Here is a 15552-nt window from a genome sequence, read left to right on the forward strand (position 1 = left end):
TGTGCATGCTTCTTTTATCCTGTCATAAATATTCCCACATTTTGGTTGGCAATCTTCATGCATGTGTACTCTGTCTTGTAGCTGACTGGGAATTGGGAACCAGTCAGCCTGAACTAGCCATGATGAGCTGAGGGGAGATTATGTAATGGGGAGCTCTGTTACAGAGGAGAATGTGCTTTATATTCAGAAACGCAGCACTAATAAGCCAGAGTCAATGAGCCTGACAGGGTTCTTCAGGTTTAGCCAAAAAAAGCTAGGAAACTGTGGTAACTTTCATATTTTTCATTCACTGCAGCAAGTGTCTTAATCAAGACTGGCAGGTTTGTAATTCTCTGCTGGAAAAAAAAAAAAAACAGCTAAAGCTGGTAGCTATGTTTTTGAACACGGTATCTGGTTATTAGCTGGTCTAAGCTGGTCATTAGGTGGTCAACCAGTTACCATGTTACTTAATCAAGTACTGTATTACCAGCCGGTAGCTGGTTTGTTAATCATGCTAAAGTCCAACCTAAGCCAGTTATCATTTACCAAACTTATGTACAGTTACCAGTTTAAGCAGGATTCCAGCAAAGATTTCGGTACTCACAGAAAGAAAACCTGAATTTCAAAGCATGACGTGTTTTTGGACCTAGAAAATGGCTATTAACGTTTACCTGTGCACTTTCTACTAGTGTCTTCTTTCTTTGAGGAACTCATGAGCTTGCAGTTGAAGTTCTCCTCCCAGTACTCAGCGAACCAGACGTTTCTTCTGTTGTTCTCCAGTGTGCGCGACATAAAGTAGGTGTCGAAACCTGAAAAGGACAAGGCAGCACCATTAACGATAGCATCAGGTTATCAGTAACTTTACCTGAAAAGCCATGTACCTTAGTACTTCTAATGACGAAACCAGATATCTAACTAGTAATGTCAGAACAGTGCCAGGTTTTTCATAATTTCCAACACTCTCATTGTAGGTTACGTACGTAAAAAAATATATATTCGTACGATCTTCATGCTAACTTGTTTTTCTATAAATTGTACATTTTCATACTAACGTCATATCGTATAAATAACTTATATCGCAAAATTGCCACCTCATAAAATAGTTACGTTTTCTCAGGAGATCGGGTTGTTATTTTAGTCGTCATCACCCTGCTGAGAAGAAATTGAATTACTGACCTGTAAAAATGTGTTGCTAGTATGCTGGTGTAATTAGCTGCAACTAGCTTAACCATCAAGACTCCAGCTTCTCTAAGCAATTAAATCTCTGCATATGAACTTTTTTTCCTGCTTCCCCAACAAAATAATTAGTACCCTTACTTGACATTCTTTACATCAGGTAGCTTAGCATTTAATCAGACTGTTCACAGACAAACAATAACATTTATCACTCTGGATCCCAAAGAGTCTTTTGAGTCTGTCCTTGTTGTTTGGCATCAAGGCTAAAAACATGCCTCATCTAAATAGGTTTGTGGTGTAATGAGGCTTTCATCCACAGTATAGCTACAAGGACAAAGGTCAGCAGAACATTTAATTTTGCCAGAGGCATCGGCTAACCTTACATAGTCATAGCTCATTTAAACTTTGTTTGCTTCTACTCTGTAGACTGCAAAGGAAGTGAGTCCGGGTCTGCCTTGCCCACTAGAAAATAAGTGTTAAGAAAGAGATAAGGTGTTATCATTAAGCTGCTACAGCAGAGCTGCCCTAAGCCAGTCAACAAATGCAGCTGAAGTCTTTAATGCACTCCTGGGCATTGCATACTCTTGAGTCGGAGCAAGCATTCAGCCTATCTGTGGTTCCCAAGCTCCATCCCCTGAGTTGGCATGTTGAGGGCTGTGGCCTGGTGGTGAAGTCAGTCAATTCTTCTGTGATCGGTAGTGAAGACTAAACATTTACTGTTTAATGTTATTTTTTTGTTTTATTTTTCTTTATTCATTTTCAAAATAATTTCATAATGTATTTTGTGAGAGTATGTTGTACATGTGTGCTGAGAAAGGAGATGGGAGAGCTATATTTTGCTTTGAGGTATGTGTGCAATGCAACGTTCACTGAGCAGAGATGTTCCAATGATGATGATGCATCAAATGTGTACAGTTGGCATATTCTTTACAAGGAAAGGAATGTTTCAACTGATGCAATGTACCACAAATGTATACACAGAGGGAAAGTGGATTGTACCATGTGTAAGCACGAGGTATACGTTCAATTTTTAAACATAAGCAACATGTTTTTCTACCTTACAAGGAAGTTGTAAATCCCTCAGTGGTGTATATAAGCTCAATCCTTACTGTACTGACTCAGGGAAACATAGAGGCATGATGGGGTGCGGGAGCAGAAACACTGAGAAACATAGAGGCATGATGGGGTGAGGGAGCAGAAACACTGAGAAACATAGAGGCATGAGGGGGTGAGGGAAGAGAAACACTGAGAAACATAGAGGCGTGATGGGGTGAGGGAGCAGAAACACTGAGAAACATAGAGGCATGAGGGGGTGAGGGAGCAGAAACACTGAGAAACATAGAGGCATGAGGGGGTGAGGGAGCAGAAACACTGAGAAACATAGAGGCATGAGGGGGTGAGGGAGCAGAAACACTGAGAAACATAGAGGCATGAGGGGGTGAGGGAGCAGAAACACTGAGAAACATAGAGGCATGATGGGGTGAGGGAAGAGAAACACTGAGAAACATAGAGGCGTGATGGGGTGAGGGAGCAGAAACACTGAGAAACATAGAGGCATGAGGGGGTGAGGGAAGAGAAACACTGAGAAACATAGAGGCGTGATGGGGTGAGGGAGCAGAAACACTGAGAAACATAGAGGCATGAGGGGGTGAGGGAGCAGAAACACTGAGAAACATAGAGGCATGAGGGGGTGAGGGAAGAGAAACACTGAGAAACATAGAGGCATGAGGGGGTGAGGGAAGAGAAACACTGAGAAACATAGAGGCGTGATGGGGTGAGGGAGCAGAAACACTGAGAAACATAGAGGCATGATGGGGTGAGGGAGCAGAAACACTGAGAAACATAGAGGCATTAGGGGGTGAGGGAAGAGAAACACTGAGAAACATAGAGGCGTGATGGGGTGAGGGAGCAGAAACACTGAGAAACATAGAGGCGTGAGGGGGTGAGGGAGCAGAAACACTGAGAAACATAGAGGCATGAGGGGGTGAGGGAGCAGAAACACTGAGAAACATAGAGGCATGATGGGGTGAGGGAAGAGAAACACTGAGAAACATAGAGGCATGAGGGGGTGAGGGAAGAGAAACACTGAGAAACATAGAGGCGTGATGGGGTGAGGGAGCAGAAACACTGAGAAACATAGAGGCATGATGGGGTGAGGGAGCAGAAACACTGAGAAACATAGAGGCATGAGGGGGTGAGGGAAGAGAAACACTGAGAAACATAGAGGCGTGAGGGGGTGAGGGAGCAGAAACACTGAGAAACATAGAGGCATGAGGGGGTGAGGGAGCAGAAACACTGAGAAACATAGAGGCATGAGGGGGTGAGGGAAGAGAAACACTGAGAAACATAGAGGCATGAGGGGGTGAGGGAAGAGAAACACTGAGAAACATAGAGGCGTGATGGGGTGAGGGAGCAGAAACACTGAGAAACATAGAGGCATGATGGGGTGAGGGAGCAGAAACACTGAGAAACATAGAGGCATGAGGGGGTGAGGGAAGAGAAACACTGAGAAACATAGAGGCGTGATGGGGTGAGGGAGCAGAAACACTGAGAAACATAGAGGCGTGAGGGGGTGAGGGAGCAGAAACACTGAGAAACATAGAGGCATGAGGGGGTGAGGGAGCAGAAACACTGAGAAACATAGAGGCATGATGGGGTGAGGGAGCAGAAACACTGAGAAACATAGAGGCATGATGGGGTGAGGGAGCAGAAACACTGAGAAACATAGAGGCATGATGGGGTGAGGGAGCAGAAACACTGAGAAACATAGAGGCATGATGGGGTGAGGGAGCAGAAACACTGAGAAACATAGAGGCATGAGGGGGTGAGGGAGCAGAAACACTGAGAAACATAGAGGCGTGATGGGGTGAGGGAGCAGAAACACTGAGAAACATAGAGGCATGATGGGGTGAGGGAGCAGAAACACTGAGAAACATAGAGGCATGATGGGGTGAGGGAGCAGAAACACTGAGAAACATAGAGGCATGAGGGGGTGAGGGAGCAGAAACACTGAGAAACATAGAGGCATGAGGGGGTGAGGGAAGAGAAACACTGAGAAACATAGAGGCGTGATGGGGTGAGGGAGCAGAAACACTGAGAAACATAGAGGCATGAGGGGGTGAGGGAGCAGAAACACTGAGAAACATAGAGGCATGAGGGGGTGAGGGAGCAGAAACACTGAGAAACATAGAGGCATGATGGGGTGAGGGAGCAGAAACACTGAGAAACATAGAGGCATGAGGGGGTGAGGGAGCAGAAACACTGAGAAACATAGAGGCATGAGGGGGTGAGGGAGCAGAAACACTGAGAAACTTAGAGGCATGAGGGGGTGAGGGAGCAGAAACACTGAGAAACATAGAGGCATGATGGGGTGAGGGAAGAGAAACACTGAGAAACATAGAGGCGTGATGGGGTGAGGGAGCAGAAACACTGAGAAACATAGAGGCGTGATGGGGTGAGGGAGCAGAAACACTGAGAAACATAGAGGCGTGATGGGGTGAGGGAGCAGAAACACTGAGAAACATAGAGGCATGAGGGGGTGAGGGAGCAGAAACACTGAGAAACATAGAGGCATGAGGGGGTGAGGGAGCAGAAACACTGAGAAACATAGAGGCATGAGGGGGTGAGGGAGCAGAAACACTGAGAAACATAGAGGCATGAGGGGGTGAGGGAAGAGAAACACTGAGAAACATAGAGGCATGAGGGGGTGAGGGAAGAGAAACACTGAGAAACATAGAGGCGTGATGGGGTGAGGGAGCAGAAACACTGAGAAACATAGAGGCATGATGGGGTGAGGGAGCAGAAACACTGAGAAACATAGAGGCATGAGGGGGTGAGGGAAGAGAAACACTGAGAAACATAGAGGCGTGATGGGGTGAGGGAGCAGAAACACTGAGAAACATAGAGGCGTGAGGGGGTGAGGGAGCAGAAACACTGAGAAACATAGAGGCATGAGGGGGTGAGGGAGCAGAAACACTGAGAAACATAGAGGCATGATGGGGTGAGGGAAGAGAAACACTGAGAAACATAGAGGCGTGAGGGGGTGAGGGAGCAGAAACACTGAGAAACATAGAGGCATGAGGGGGTGAGGGAGCAGAAACACTGAGAAACATAGAGGCATGAGGGGGTGAGGGAGCAGAAACACTGAGAAACATAGAGGCATGAGGGGGTGAGGGAAGAGAAACACTGAGAAACATAGAGGCGTGATGGGGTGAGGGAGCAGAAACACTGAGAAACATAGAGGCATGATGGGGTGAGGGAGCAGAAACACTGAGAAACATAGAGGCATGAGGGGGTGAGGGAAGAGAAACACTGAGAAACATAGAGGCATGATGGGGTGAGGGAGCAGAAACACTGAGAAACATAGAGGCGTGAGGGGGTGAGGGAGCAGAAACACTGAGAAACATAGAGGCATGATGGGGTGAGGGAGCAGAAACACTGAGAAACATAGAGGCGTGATGGGGTGAGGGAATAGAGAAATGGGGAACAGAGAAATCGTGAATGAAGACCTCCTGAACTATAGCCTTATTCTGCTATTCCTGTTTCTCTCTGTCTGATACATGTATAAAATAATAAATAGAAATCTCTTGGCAAAAGTAACTGGTGTATCTTCCGTGATTCAACCATAACGGGGGGAAAGCATGATTTTCAAATCTACAGGTAGAATCAAGGTACTCAAAGTGCACGTAAATCACTTATTGAGACTTTTTTTGGCAGAAAGTAGACTGTAGTGTTGGGTTCGAATCCACCTTAGTCGAGCCCGAGTCGAGTACAAGTCTTAAACCAACCGAGTCCAGGTCAAGACCGCGTCCAAAAGGGGCAGAGTCCAAGATGAGTCAGAGTCCAACTAAACAATACTGTATTTCATTAGGTCAATATCTTTTTTAAACCTCAACACCTTATAAAAAATGTCAACTTTAAATGTAACAAAAGCAAACCTTTATTGTATCTTGCCATTTTGATTTCTTGTCTTCTCATAATTAGTAGTCTGCTCAGCAAACTTAAAGTCATGTAATGGAAGTTATGGCCGACTTGATTTCTATATTGTGACATTTCTGAGTGAAACAGCTTTTTGAATGCAAAAAGCTATAGGGTGGGACTTGACTTATACAGCGATATAAATGTATGAATTCAAGACGGGGGTGGTAATCGGGGTAGCTCGGTGAATGGAAACAGCCTATTGGGACCTGAAGAGCTGAAAATGCAGTGGCAAGGGGACAGGGGAGGGGACAAACCTACAGTCTTTGCAATGGTATGCACTGTGTTTAAAGCTACATGTCATTTCCATAACTCAGGGCCAACTCGAATCATTTTTGAATGCATTTATAAATAACAAATTACACTGGAAGTTTATTGTATGGATCTATGTTTTCAAATTGATGAATATTTTGGTAGTGCTTTGCCCTGCCTGCCTATATACATGCGACACACCTGCGAATAATTACGGTATATTTCCATATTTACCAAAGTAAAAACTTAATCTATAGTAATAATTAGTATATAAAACAGGGATTTTTTGTTGTTGTTGTTTCTGAATTTTCACCCATGTAAACTATTGCTTCAAAGATAATAGAAACATTATTTACCTTTGAAATTAGAAGCTGCCACCATGTTTTTTTTAAGTAAATTCATTACAACAGAAAAAAAAAAAAAAAAAAAAAAAAAAAAAAAAACGAATATTAGCCAAACTAGTGTATGTAAAATTTTTAAGTAAAATGACAAATAAACATTTTAATCAAAAATACAAATGAAATCATTTGTTTTTCATGAAGGTCCATAGTATTACTAGTATAGGCTACTACAGAAATAGCCTACTACAGACATTTAAGAAAGTAAATGTAAAAAAAAACTTAAACCACATAATCTTCACTCTATGCATTAAATATAAATTATCATTATTATTTAGTCAAGAGAAGTGAATTAGTCTCTCTCTTTTTTTATGATTAAGGACACAGACAAGAGCAGGTTTATTAGACTGCTGTCACTTTAAGATTTGATGGACGGATCCAATATACTGACACATCTGATTTTACCTAACTGTTTACGTTCACTTAAGACATAACTGACTGTTTACGTGAATACTCACTGAGACGGCCACTGAGAAGCACAATAAGATGCGAAAGAGAATTTAATATGGTATTCACGCGCTGACTGATGAGCGTGTGTGTGCGCACAAAAACTCATCTTAGACAGCTTGCAAGTATCATAAACAGGTAAGAGTAAAAAAAAAAAAAAAAACGTTAATGATTTACTTTCGTGACAATGCATTACTGACCCGATCTGGCTAGTGACATTTCCGTCTCAAAACTGTCCCGAGCATAATTGACCGAATTCCTGGACTCTGGAACATTTTTCGAGTCAAGTCTGAGTAAAAATGCATCCGAGTCTGTGACAAGTCCGTGAAAAGTTGTACTCAAGTCCAAGTTTGAGTACCCCAATAGTGAGAAAAAGTAAAAATAAGCATTTGCAAACCAGATTCGAATTGACATTTCCCACATGATCACAAGAACGTGCATTTTTGCATTTCTTGTATTTCTTGTGCAAACAACTGACATAAGAATGGCTTTACAAACTATTCGTGAGCCAGATTTGAATTAAATGCAATTATTCAATTGAACTACAATTGAAAAAGCAATAACAAAAAGATCTACAAATGATTCATACAGAAATTTGAACAGCTCATGTAGGACAGAATGAGGGAAGAGAGATAGGGAATGTAACCGTGAACCGTTGGTGCCAGATTCAAACCCATATTTCCCAAATGATCACAACAATTAGGCACTACCACTAGGGTGAACATCATTGTGTCGAGTCAGAGGTCACTTTTCCGCCTGAGCTAGACTTGTGTACGCCCCTTACTTTTTAATATAACTCTGATTGTGTTTGGCTGAAAGACGAAAGTCATATACACCTAGGATAGCTTGAGGGTGAGTACATTATGGGATAGTTGTCATTAGTGGGTGAACTAATTATTTAAGCTAAATTATTCTTAAGGCTGATTGATACATGTTTTCAGTTTATTTGTCAGATGACCTCGAACAAATGTGCTCAACACATCACTTCACAGGCGTACTTGACTCAGAAACTGATCCTCAGCAGGTTTGCGTGCTCGCTCATAAATTCTACTAATTGCGGCTTATTTGTACAAAAGCCTTGTACACAAGAAACTCCCCAAGGCCTGTCTGTGTCATTTTCTCCATGTCTGGAGGACAAAGCTCAGAGCTTCACCTTTTGTTTAACGCGTTCAACAGCTGCTCTGTTGCCGAGCAATTAGCAGGCAGCCCGTGAACCTCCTACATGGCGGGATTCATGAACTGTCCTTGCTATCCAGTAATGTTACTTTTTTTAATAAATATTATCAAACTTTACATTACTCAAAAGCCATAGGGGGAATCCATTAGACATGAAAGCCATTAAATAAACCACTAAAATATGATGGGGAGACAGTTTGCAACGATCCATTACATATGGCGTCACATTCATAATTTATCTTCCTAATTTATTTAAATGGAAAGACCCATCAAAAACCCATTTAAACCATCATATATATATATATATATATATATATATATATATATATATATATATATATATATATATGCTGCAAATATTGGTTAAAGTGGCAAATATATGTTACATTTACATATTTAGGTGTAATGTACAAGGAATATGTCATTATTGAGCAATAAACAACAACAAGGTAATAATAATGTCAAGTGTTTCAGGAAAAATTGATATTTTATTTGAAGAAAGAGATCGTGGATCAGTGTTGACACATAAACTAGCACAGCTATGTAGGAAAACCATATATATACTCTTCCCTAGGGCACAAATTTAAACCAAAAAGATTGAAGACCAGCATGCATTCTTTTAAAGCACATGTAGGCAGTCACATGTGTCTTTCCAGCTTTTCAACAGGCAGAGGCATGGAAGATTAATTCAGGCAGGCCTACGCCATTTCCTTCTGACTACGCAACCCACGTCCAATCCATTGTCATAGGAACCATGAAAGCAAATGAGAAAATGTTTCCCACTACCACCTCACACATCCTGAACCAATTTATAAAACATTACATTCAAGTTTTTAGACATCCCAAAGCCTCAAGAGGAACCATTCCAGTTTGGGACGCTTCTAAGCTATGCCAGAAATCCGAACTGCTTGCGGCATCAAGCCATGCGAGAAACCTCAGGTGACAATCACTAGCTCTGACGACACTTCAAATAAAGCGCCTGAGCCTCGAGTGCCACGCTAGATCTTCGGCTCCTCGCAGCGATTTTATGGACGGTCCGAGGTTAAACGTTGCTCAGAGCCTGTAAGGAGAAGAGGCAAACCAAAGTGATCTCCAAATCAAAAAGGATCACACTCCAAGCTGTCACTCTGCTTCGAGTGTTTCTGTGCGGCTGATATAACGTCGCTGCGGAGCGCAACCGGCTAATGCACTCACAATTTGTCTACGTCTCTGAAGTGAGCTCTAGACAGATGGGGGCTGACAACTTCAGATCGATTCTGCTAAAACAAGTCATTGGGGGAGGTGGTGGGAAAATGGATAATAATTTCAATGGTGTTTTTTGTCAGATGAACAGAAAAATAAGGAAATAGGCTTGTTTTTTTTTTTTTTTTTTTTTTTCAGAAAAAAATGCCAGCATTAGCAGTACCAAATAATTTGCAAAGTCTTTGACTAAAAAAATGAATACATTTTTAAAGTACCTATGCAAAACTGTGAGACCTTTGACTCTTTCAATGTTCTGCTCAGTGTGGATTCAACCACTGTAGATAAAAAGCTGAAATGCTTCCATTATTTGATTATGTTTAGAAACAGGTCATTAAACCAAACACTCCAATGCTGCAATCTACATTTTATTACTATTTTGTATTACAGTGCTTGCAAAGCACTAGTATGTTGATATTTCTAAGACATTCTGATTAGGGTTTGTTCTAAGTGTTAAACTTTTGTAATAAATTCTCCCTAAACTTGGAGATTCCATTTAAAGTCCCCCTGCAGTCAATAATTGTATTCCTTAAAACACGTTTTGTCCTGATAAAATAAGTTCTTTATGCTTTAATTTCTTGAATGTAACTACACCCTTGCTTCATTTAGTACATGTGGATTCATGAGTATGCAAATTAGCTCCCCTCCACTCACTCACACCAGCTTGGACTACCTGATCCAATCAGAAGTAAACGCTACACAAAGGCGAGTGGAAATACTGGTTTAATTCAGCCTTATATGTTTAAACCAGAAACTGATTCAGAAGAAGTGTAAGAGTGAATTATACAGGGTCATATCCAAGTCGATGTATCAAAATGGTAATGTGTTTTATGTATCACTCTCTACAACGTTGGACACATAATGGTTATTAATATGATTAGCCTTTTTGCTTGATCATGTTATCAAACAGCTAATAATGTGTTGCTAATGCTACACAAACCATGTTCCCTTTCGAGGGAACATGTCCAGTGACAACACTTTGGGGAATGCCTTCAGCGTGACAGCTCCTGAAGCACATGTGCAACTTAGTACAATTCTGATTGGTGCAACTTCATCCTGCGACGTGGGCCGGCAGAATATAGATATAAAGGGAGCCGGCAACTGTTGTCAGCTTTCTGATCTTCAGCAAGTGCTCTTAGTGTAGTCTTAGTTGGTGTCTTCTGTCCCGTAGACCACACACACACACACACATACTGTATATAAATGGCCGGTGAACAGCAGCAATTCAGAAAATGTGTTCATCCCTGTCCAAGTTTCATTCTGTTTTCACGTTTCACACAATCTGTGTGTTAGCTACTTGGGAGTGGAGCATGCTCTGTCAGCCCTTGAGGGCATAGATTGCGAGCATTGCGGGCGTATGCCCTTGAGAATACTGCGCTCCCAGCTGGCGCTGTTTGACCAAAGCGACCAGCTCTGCGCTCCACGCGGTGGGGGTCCTGCGGTTTCTGAGGCAACCCGGCAGCTTCACTCGTATGTATCACAGATGGAGCTAGTGGAGGGGTTAGAGATGGCTTCGACCCTTTCTCAGCCCTCATCTGCTAGCTCCAGCACTCATACTCAGGATCCGGAAGCCCACTCCGCAGCTTCTTCCGCCCCCTTTGAGGCTGGGCTTATCTAGCTCAGATGAGCAAGATATGCACAACATTGAAACGAGTGATTTGGGTGACTCACCAGCCCAGTCACCGCAGTATGAGGAGCTAGTGGAGATTGTCACTCGCACAATTGTCGCTTTGGCGGGGTTGAACATTGAATGGCCAGCTGAGATACAGGAAAATTGCTTGAAAAAGTAAAAGTAAATCAGATGAGCACTTCCTGCAGTCAGCTCCACAACCTCCAAATCGGGGCTTGCCGTTCTTTCAGGATCTCCACACTGAGGTGTGGAGATCCTGGAAAAAGCTATATTCATCTAGGGTTTTGAGTTCCAGGGTACATCGTTATTTTTCTATTATGGGGTTCAGAGAGAATGGCAATGGGGGGATGCCCAGGATTGAGGAGACTTTGGCAGCCTATCTCTCCCCTGGGACTGTGTCATAGCTCAAAGCCCCGACATTGCCCAACAAGCCGCATCGCACAACATCTTCCCGGGGGTGGAGCAAACTACACCCGCTCCTCTGGAAATCGATTTGTCAACCCCGATTTGTAAATCAACGATTTCCAACGAACCCAAACCTCAATATCCACCCATCAATATAGTGGCCGTGGGTGGTTCGCTCTCCATAGAGAGGCCTGTAGAAACATTGATTCAGTTAAACCCTGCTGTGAATTTGTTTCATTACACCGAATCTGCTCTTCTAAATACATTGAGTGCCAGCTACGAGAGGTTGGTTCCTCTAGTAAATTTCATGGGAAGCACTACCGAATATATCTCAGTTGGTGGTGCACACTGTCCACAAAGGCTACAAAGTCCAGTTTGGTTCTTGCTCACCGAATTTAAGGGGTATCTTGGAAACATTGGTGGGCCCTGAACAGGCGCAGGTTATGGAGCAAGAAGTTCAGTCTCTTCTGACGAAGGAGGCCATAGATTTCATTCCTCCCCCAGAGAGAAATACCTGGTTCTACGGACAGTATTTTATAGTTCCGAACACTGATGAAGGGTTATGCCCCATTATAGATCTTCATCAGCTGAACCAGTCTCGAGGAGTTTCAAGTTTAAGATGCTGACGATCCCTCTTATCATGAGCCAAATCAGGTCTGAGGACTTGTTTATCACGATCTAAAGAACGCATATTTCCATATCTCCATCCTGTCAGAACACACAAAGTTTCTGAGGTTCGCATTTGGCGGCGAAGCATACCAATACCGGTTCTTCCATTTGGCCTAGCACTCTTCCTGTGCACTTTCCCGAAATGTATGGAAGCAGCCCTAGCACCACTCAGGCGCCAGGGCGTACGAGTTCTCAATTATATAGACGACTGGCTGATATTGGCTCATTCGCAAGAGATGGCAGCACGGCATGATCGTGCTTGAAAACATGAAGCGCTTGGGGATGAGGTTCAATGCAAAAAAGAGCATGCTCACTCCTGTCCAGCGGACAACATATTTGGGAGTCGTATGGGCCTCGGTCACGATGCAGGCACTGCTGTCTCCTGCACATATTGAGTCTATCCTGGCCATGGTGTCCAGAATAAAGCTAGGCCAACGCATCACTGTGAAACCTTTGAACCTTTGTTGAACCTTGAGAGCCTTTGGACGCTGCATCGGACAAGTGTCTAGCCTTAAATATGGCGTTTCTGCTGGCGATGACGTCTCCCAAGAGAGTAGGAGACTTGCATGCTTCGTTGATTGCTCCTTCCTGTTTGGAATTCGCTCCAGGCAGAGTGAAAGCTATTCTTTACCCGAGACCGGGTTATATACCTAAAATACACAAAGTATGGCATCTTCTAAGGCTTTTTTGTCAGGGGAATCCCTTCAAGATATACAGTGTGTAATTGCGGCGGGGTGGTCCTCCCCACATACCTTTGTAAGCTCATGTCCTGAGCTGTGCCTTAATTGCTTCACACTAGGACAGGCATTTGTCAGCATGCCAAAGTGGGCATTTTGTTTCCCAAAATATCGTCATCGATGCAGTGTGAGTTCCCTCAAAAGGGAACGGCTCAGGTTACGCAAGTAACCATGGTTCCCTGAAAAGGAAACGAGACGCCTAGTCCCTTTGCCATACTTCCTGCATGCCTGGGATCGTCTTGCTTCAGTCGATCAGCGGCAGACAACAGCTGTGATGCAAGCTCCCTTTATAGCTTCCGCATTCCGCTGGCACGCATCACAGGGATGACATTGCACCAATCAGAATTGGACTAAGTTACATATGTGCTTCAGGAGCTGTCATGCTGAAGGCATTCCCCAAAATGTCGCCAAAATGTTCCCCAAAATGTCGCCAAAATGTTCCCCAAAATGTCGCTGTGTCATTTTGACGCTGTGTCAAAATGACCCAGCGTCTTGTTCTCTTCTCAGGCAACCATGGTTACATGCGTAACCTGAGACGTTCCCGTTCACCATCTGAGAGTCAGACAGCTGCCTTTTAAAAATCAGCATCCTTAGAAATGTTTTGAACAACTTAGAACGTCAGTGGAGAAAGGCATATAGTTCATCATAACATCGTAATATACATCATATACATAATTCACCCGCTTTATTTCTAAATGTACCCGATTTTTCCTGTCCCTTCTTAAAGGTGTTCTTGTGCTCCCAGTGGAGAAGCCCATCTCCGCACGTTGGAATTGGTTGCATGTTTGTGACGGTAGGAAACCTGGTTGGTTTCAAGCCACGTTTTTGAGACTGTCTTTGGTTCACTGCAGTTTTAAAGAGAAAATACTCAGCAATGGTGTTGACTGATGAATTTGCACATGGTTTGTCTTAAAACATATTAAAAACACCACATAGACATATAAACAACATTAAAAACATAATTTTCACCACAGGGGGTGTTTAGATAGAGATCATGATAGCATTTTTTACAGCATGTGTTATATATACAGTATATATAATATATAGTGTAGTGTAGTAGTTATATTTTACTTTTTTAAACATGCTGTAAAAAAGACAACAATGATCTACGTATACTCATATTTACATGCATTGCATTTCTTACATTATGCATAAATACATAAACATTAAATATGAAGCCTGTGTTGAATTGATGTCAAAAGTGCAATCATTTTGGACAGTCATGGCATTTTGTTTGTACATTTACTAGCTATTACTTGTTTATAACTGCTCATTCAATTTAAAACAAAACTGGTTTTCTACATGAATTATTGAAACCTCAACTCTCTTAATTATTCAGATTCGGCTGAAAATATATCATCCTGAGATTTAACACTAAATAGCCCTGCAGTAGATTTATATAATATAACTGGGTCATAAAATAGCACATTCCCATATCTCTCATTGTGGCATAAACATTGTTGACCTTTATTTTTAATGCGACTGTATTTCTAAAAGTTGGCAATAGTAATGATTAGCAGATACACTGAAAAAAAACTTTACTTTGAAGCAATTTTCACTTGGAAATTGCAAGTAAATTTCATAAATAAGAAATGTCAAGTAACACTTAAAAAAAAATTTGAAGTATGAAGACTGAAATAGTGTTTCCTTGTAAAACACTGCAATAATGTTTGTTTTATTTACATAGTTTACAGTGTATATGCATTTCAAATTTACAGCCTTACAGATGACTCGCAGTGCACTCATGGGCATGTCCAAATTTTTGTCCAATCAAATTGCATCTCTATAGAATGAGAATGTTCTTCCCCTAATACCAACTCCTGCTGACTAGCAATAGTAAGTAGCAAACCATGGCTCATAGCTGTGATGTAAACTAAAGGCTTTTGGCTTTTTAGAAAAAAGGGAAGGGGCCATAATACAGTATATGTCTCACCCAAACATCCTGTTTAAATGAACACATGAATGAAAAATGCACTTTCAAGCAATTGCATGAGGTTGTTAAAGAAGCAAAAAATCCATACCATTAAAAAAAAAAAAAAGGTTTATATGAGTATTACTGCTAGGTAAGTGTTCCGATCAAAGCAATCATAAATGGCAATGATCCCAATCCTTTCAATCTAGCTCTTGTAATGGTATTTTGTGATGGTGGTGATGGTGAAAGGGTTGTCACTGTGAGTTTAGGGTCATAATCAGAAATCCTGGAGTGACAATTCCAGGCTCCCTGCTGTTAGAGAGCCATCTACTACATAACACAATAAGCACCCAAACAAACAAACCCAGTCGGAGGTCACAGCAGAGGCCTGGACACCAGCTGTGAGTCTAATGGCCAAATTAAAACTAAACCAAGAGACTGAAATGCCACATGATGAGGCCGAGATGAACCGCTTTGTGCACAGTTTGATCCAATTACAGGCTGGGCCAAGAATGTCAGATTCCTGCTAGCTCATATGCTAACGTCCGAGTAACA

General features: G+C 42.3%; 1 protein-coding gene across 1 annotated transcript in view; it reads right to left on the bottom strand.

The window, feature by feature from the left end:
- grm7 (glutamate metabotropic receptor 7) overlaps window positions 1–15552 on the bottom strand; it is a gene marked incomplete at both ends in the record, with an annotated part of 233239 nt that overhangs the window by 101079 nt on the left and 116608 nt on the right. Inside the window, one exon of the mRNA XM_081384270.1 lies at window positions 651–788. Coding sequence (XP_081240396.1) covers window positions 651–788 — 138 coding nt within the window. The remainder of the gene's footprint in view (window positions 1–650; window positions 789–15552) is intronic.

Source organism: Scardinius erythrophthalmus (genome assembly GCF_964197995.2).
Source record: "Scardinius erythrophthalmus genome assembly, chromosome: 14".
In the NCBI taxonomy this organism is placed as follows: Eukaryota; Metazoa; Chordata; class Actinopteri; order Cypriniformes; family Leuciscidae; genus Scardinius; species Scardinius erythrophthalmus.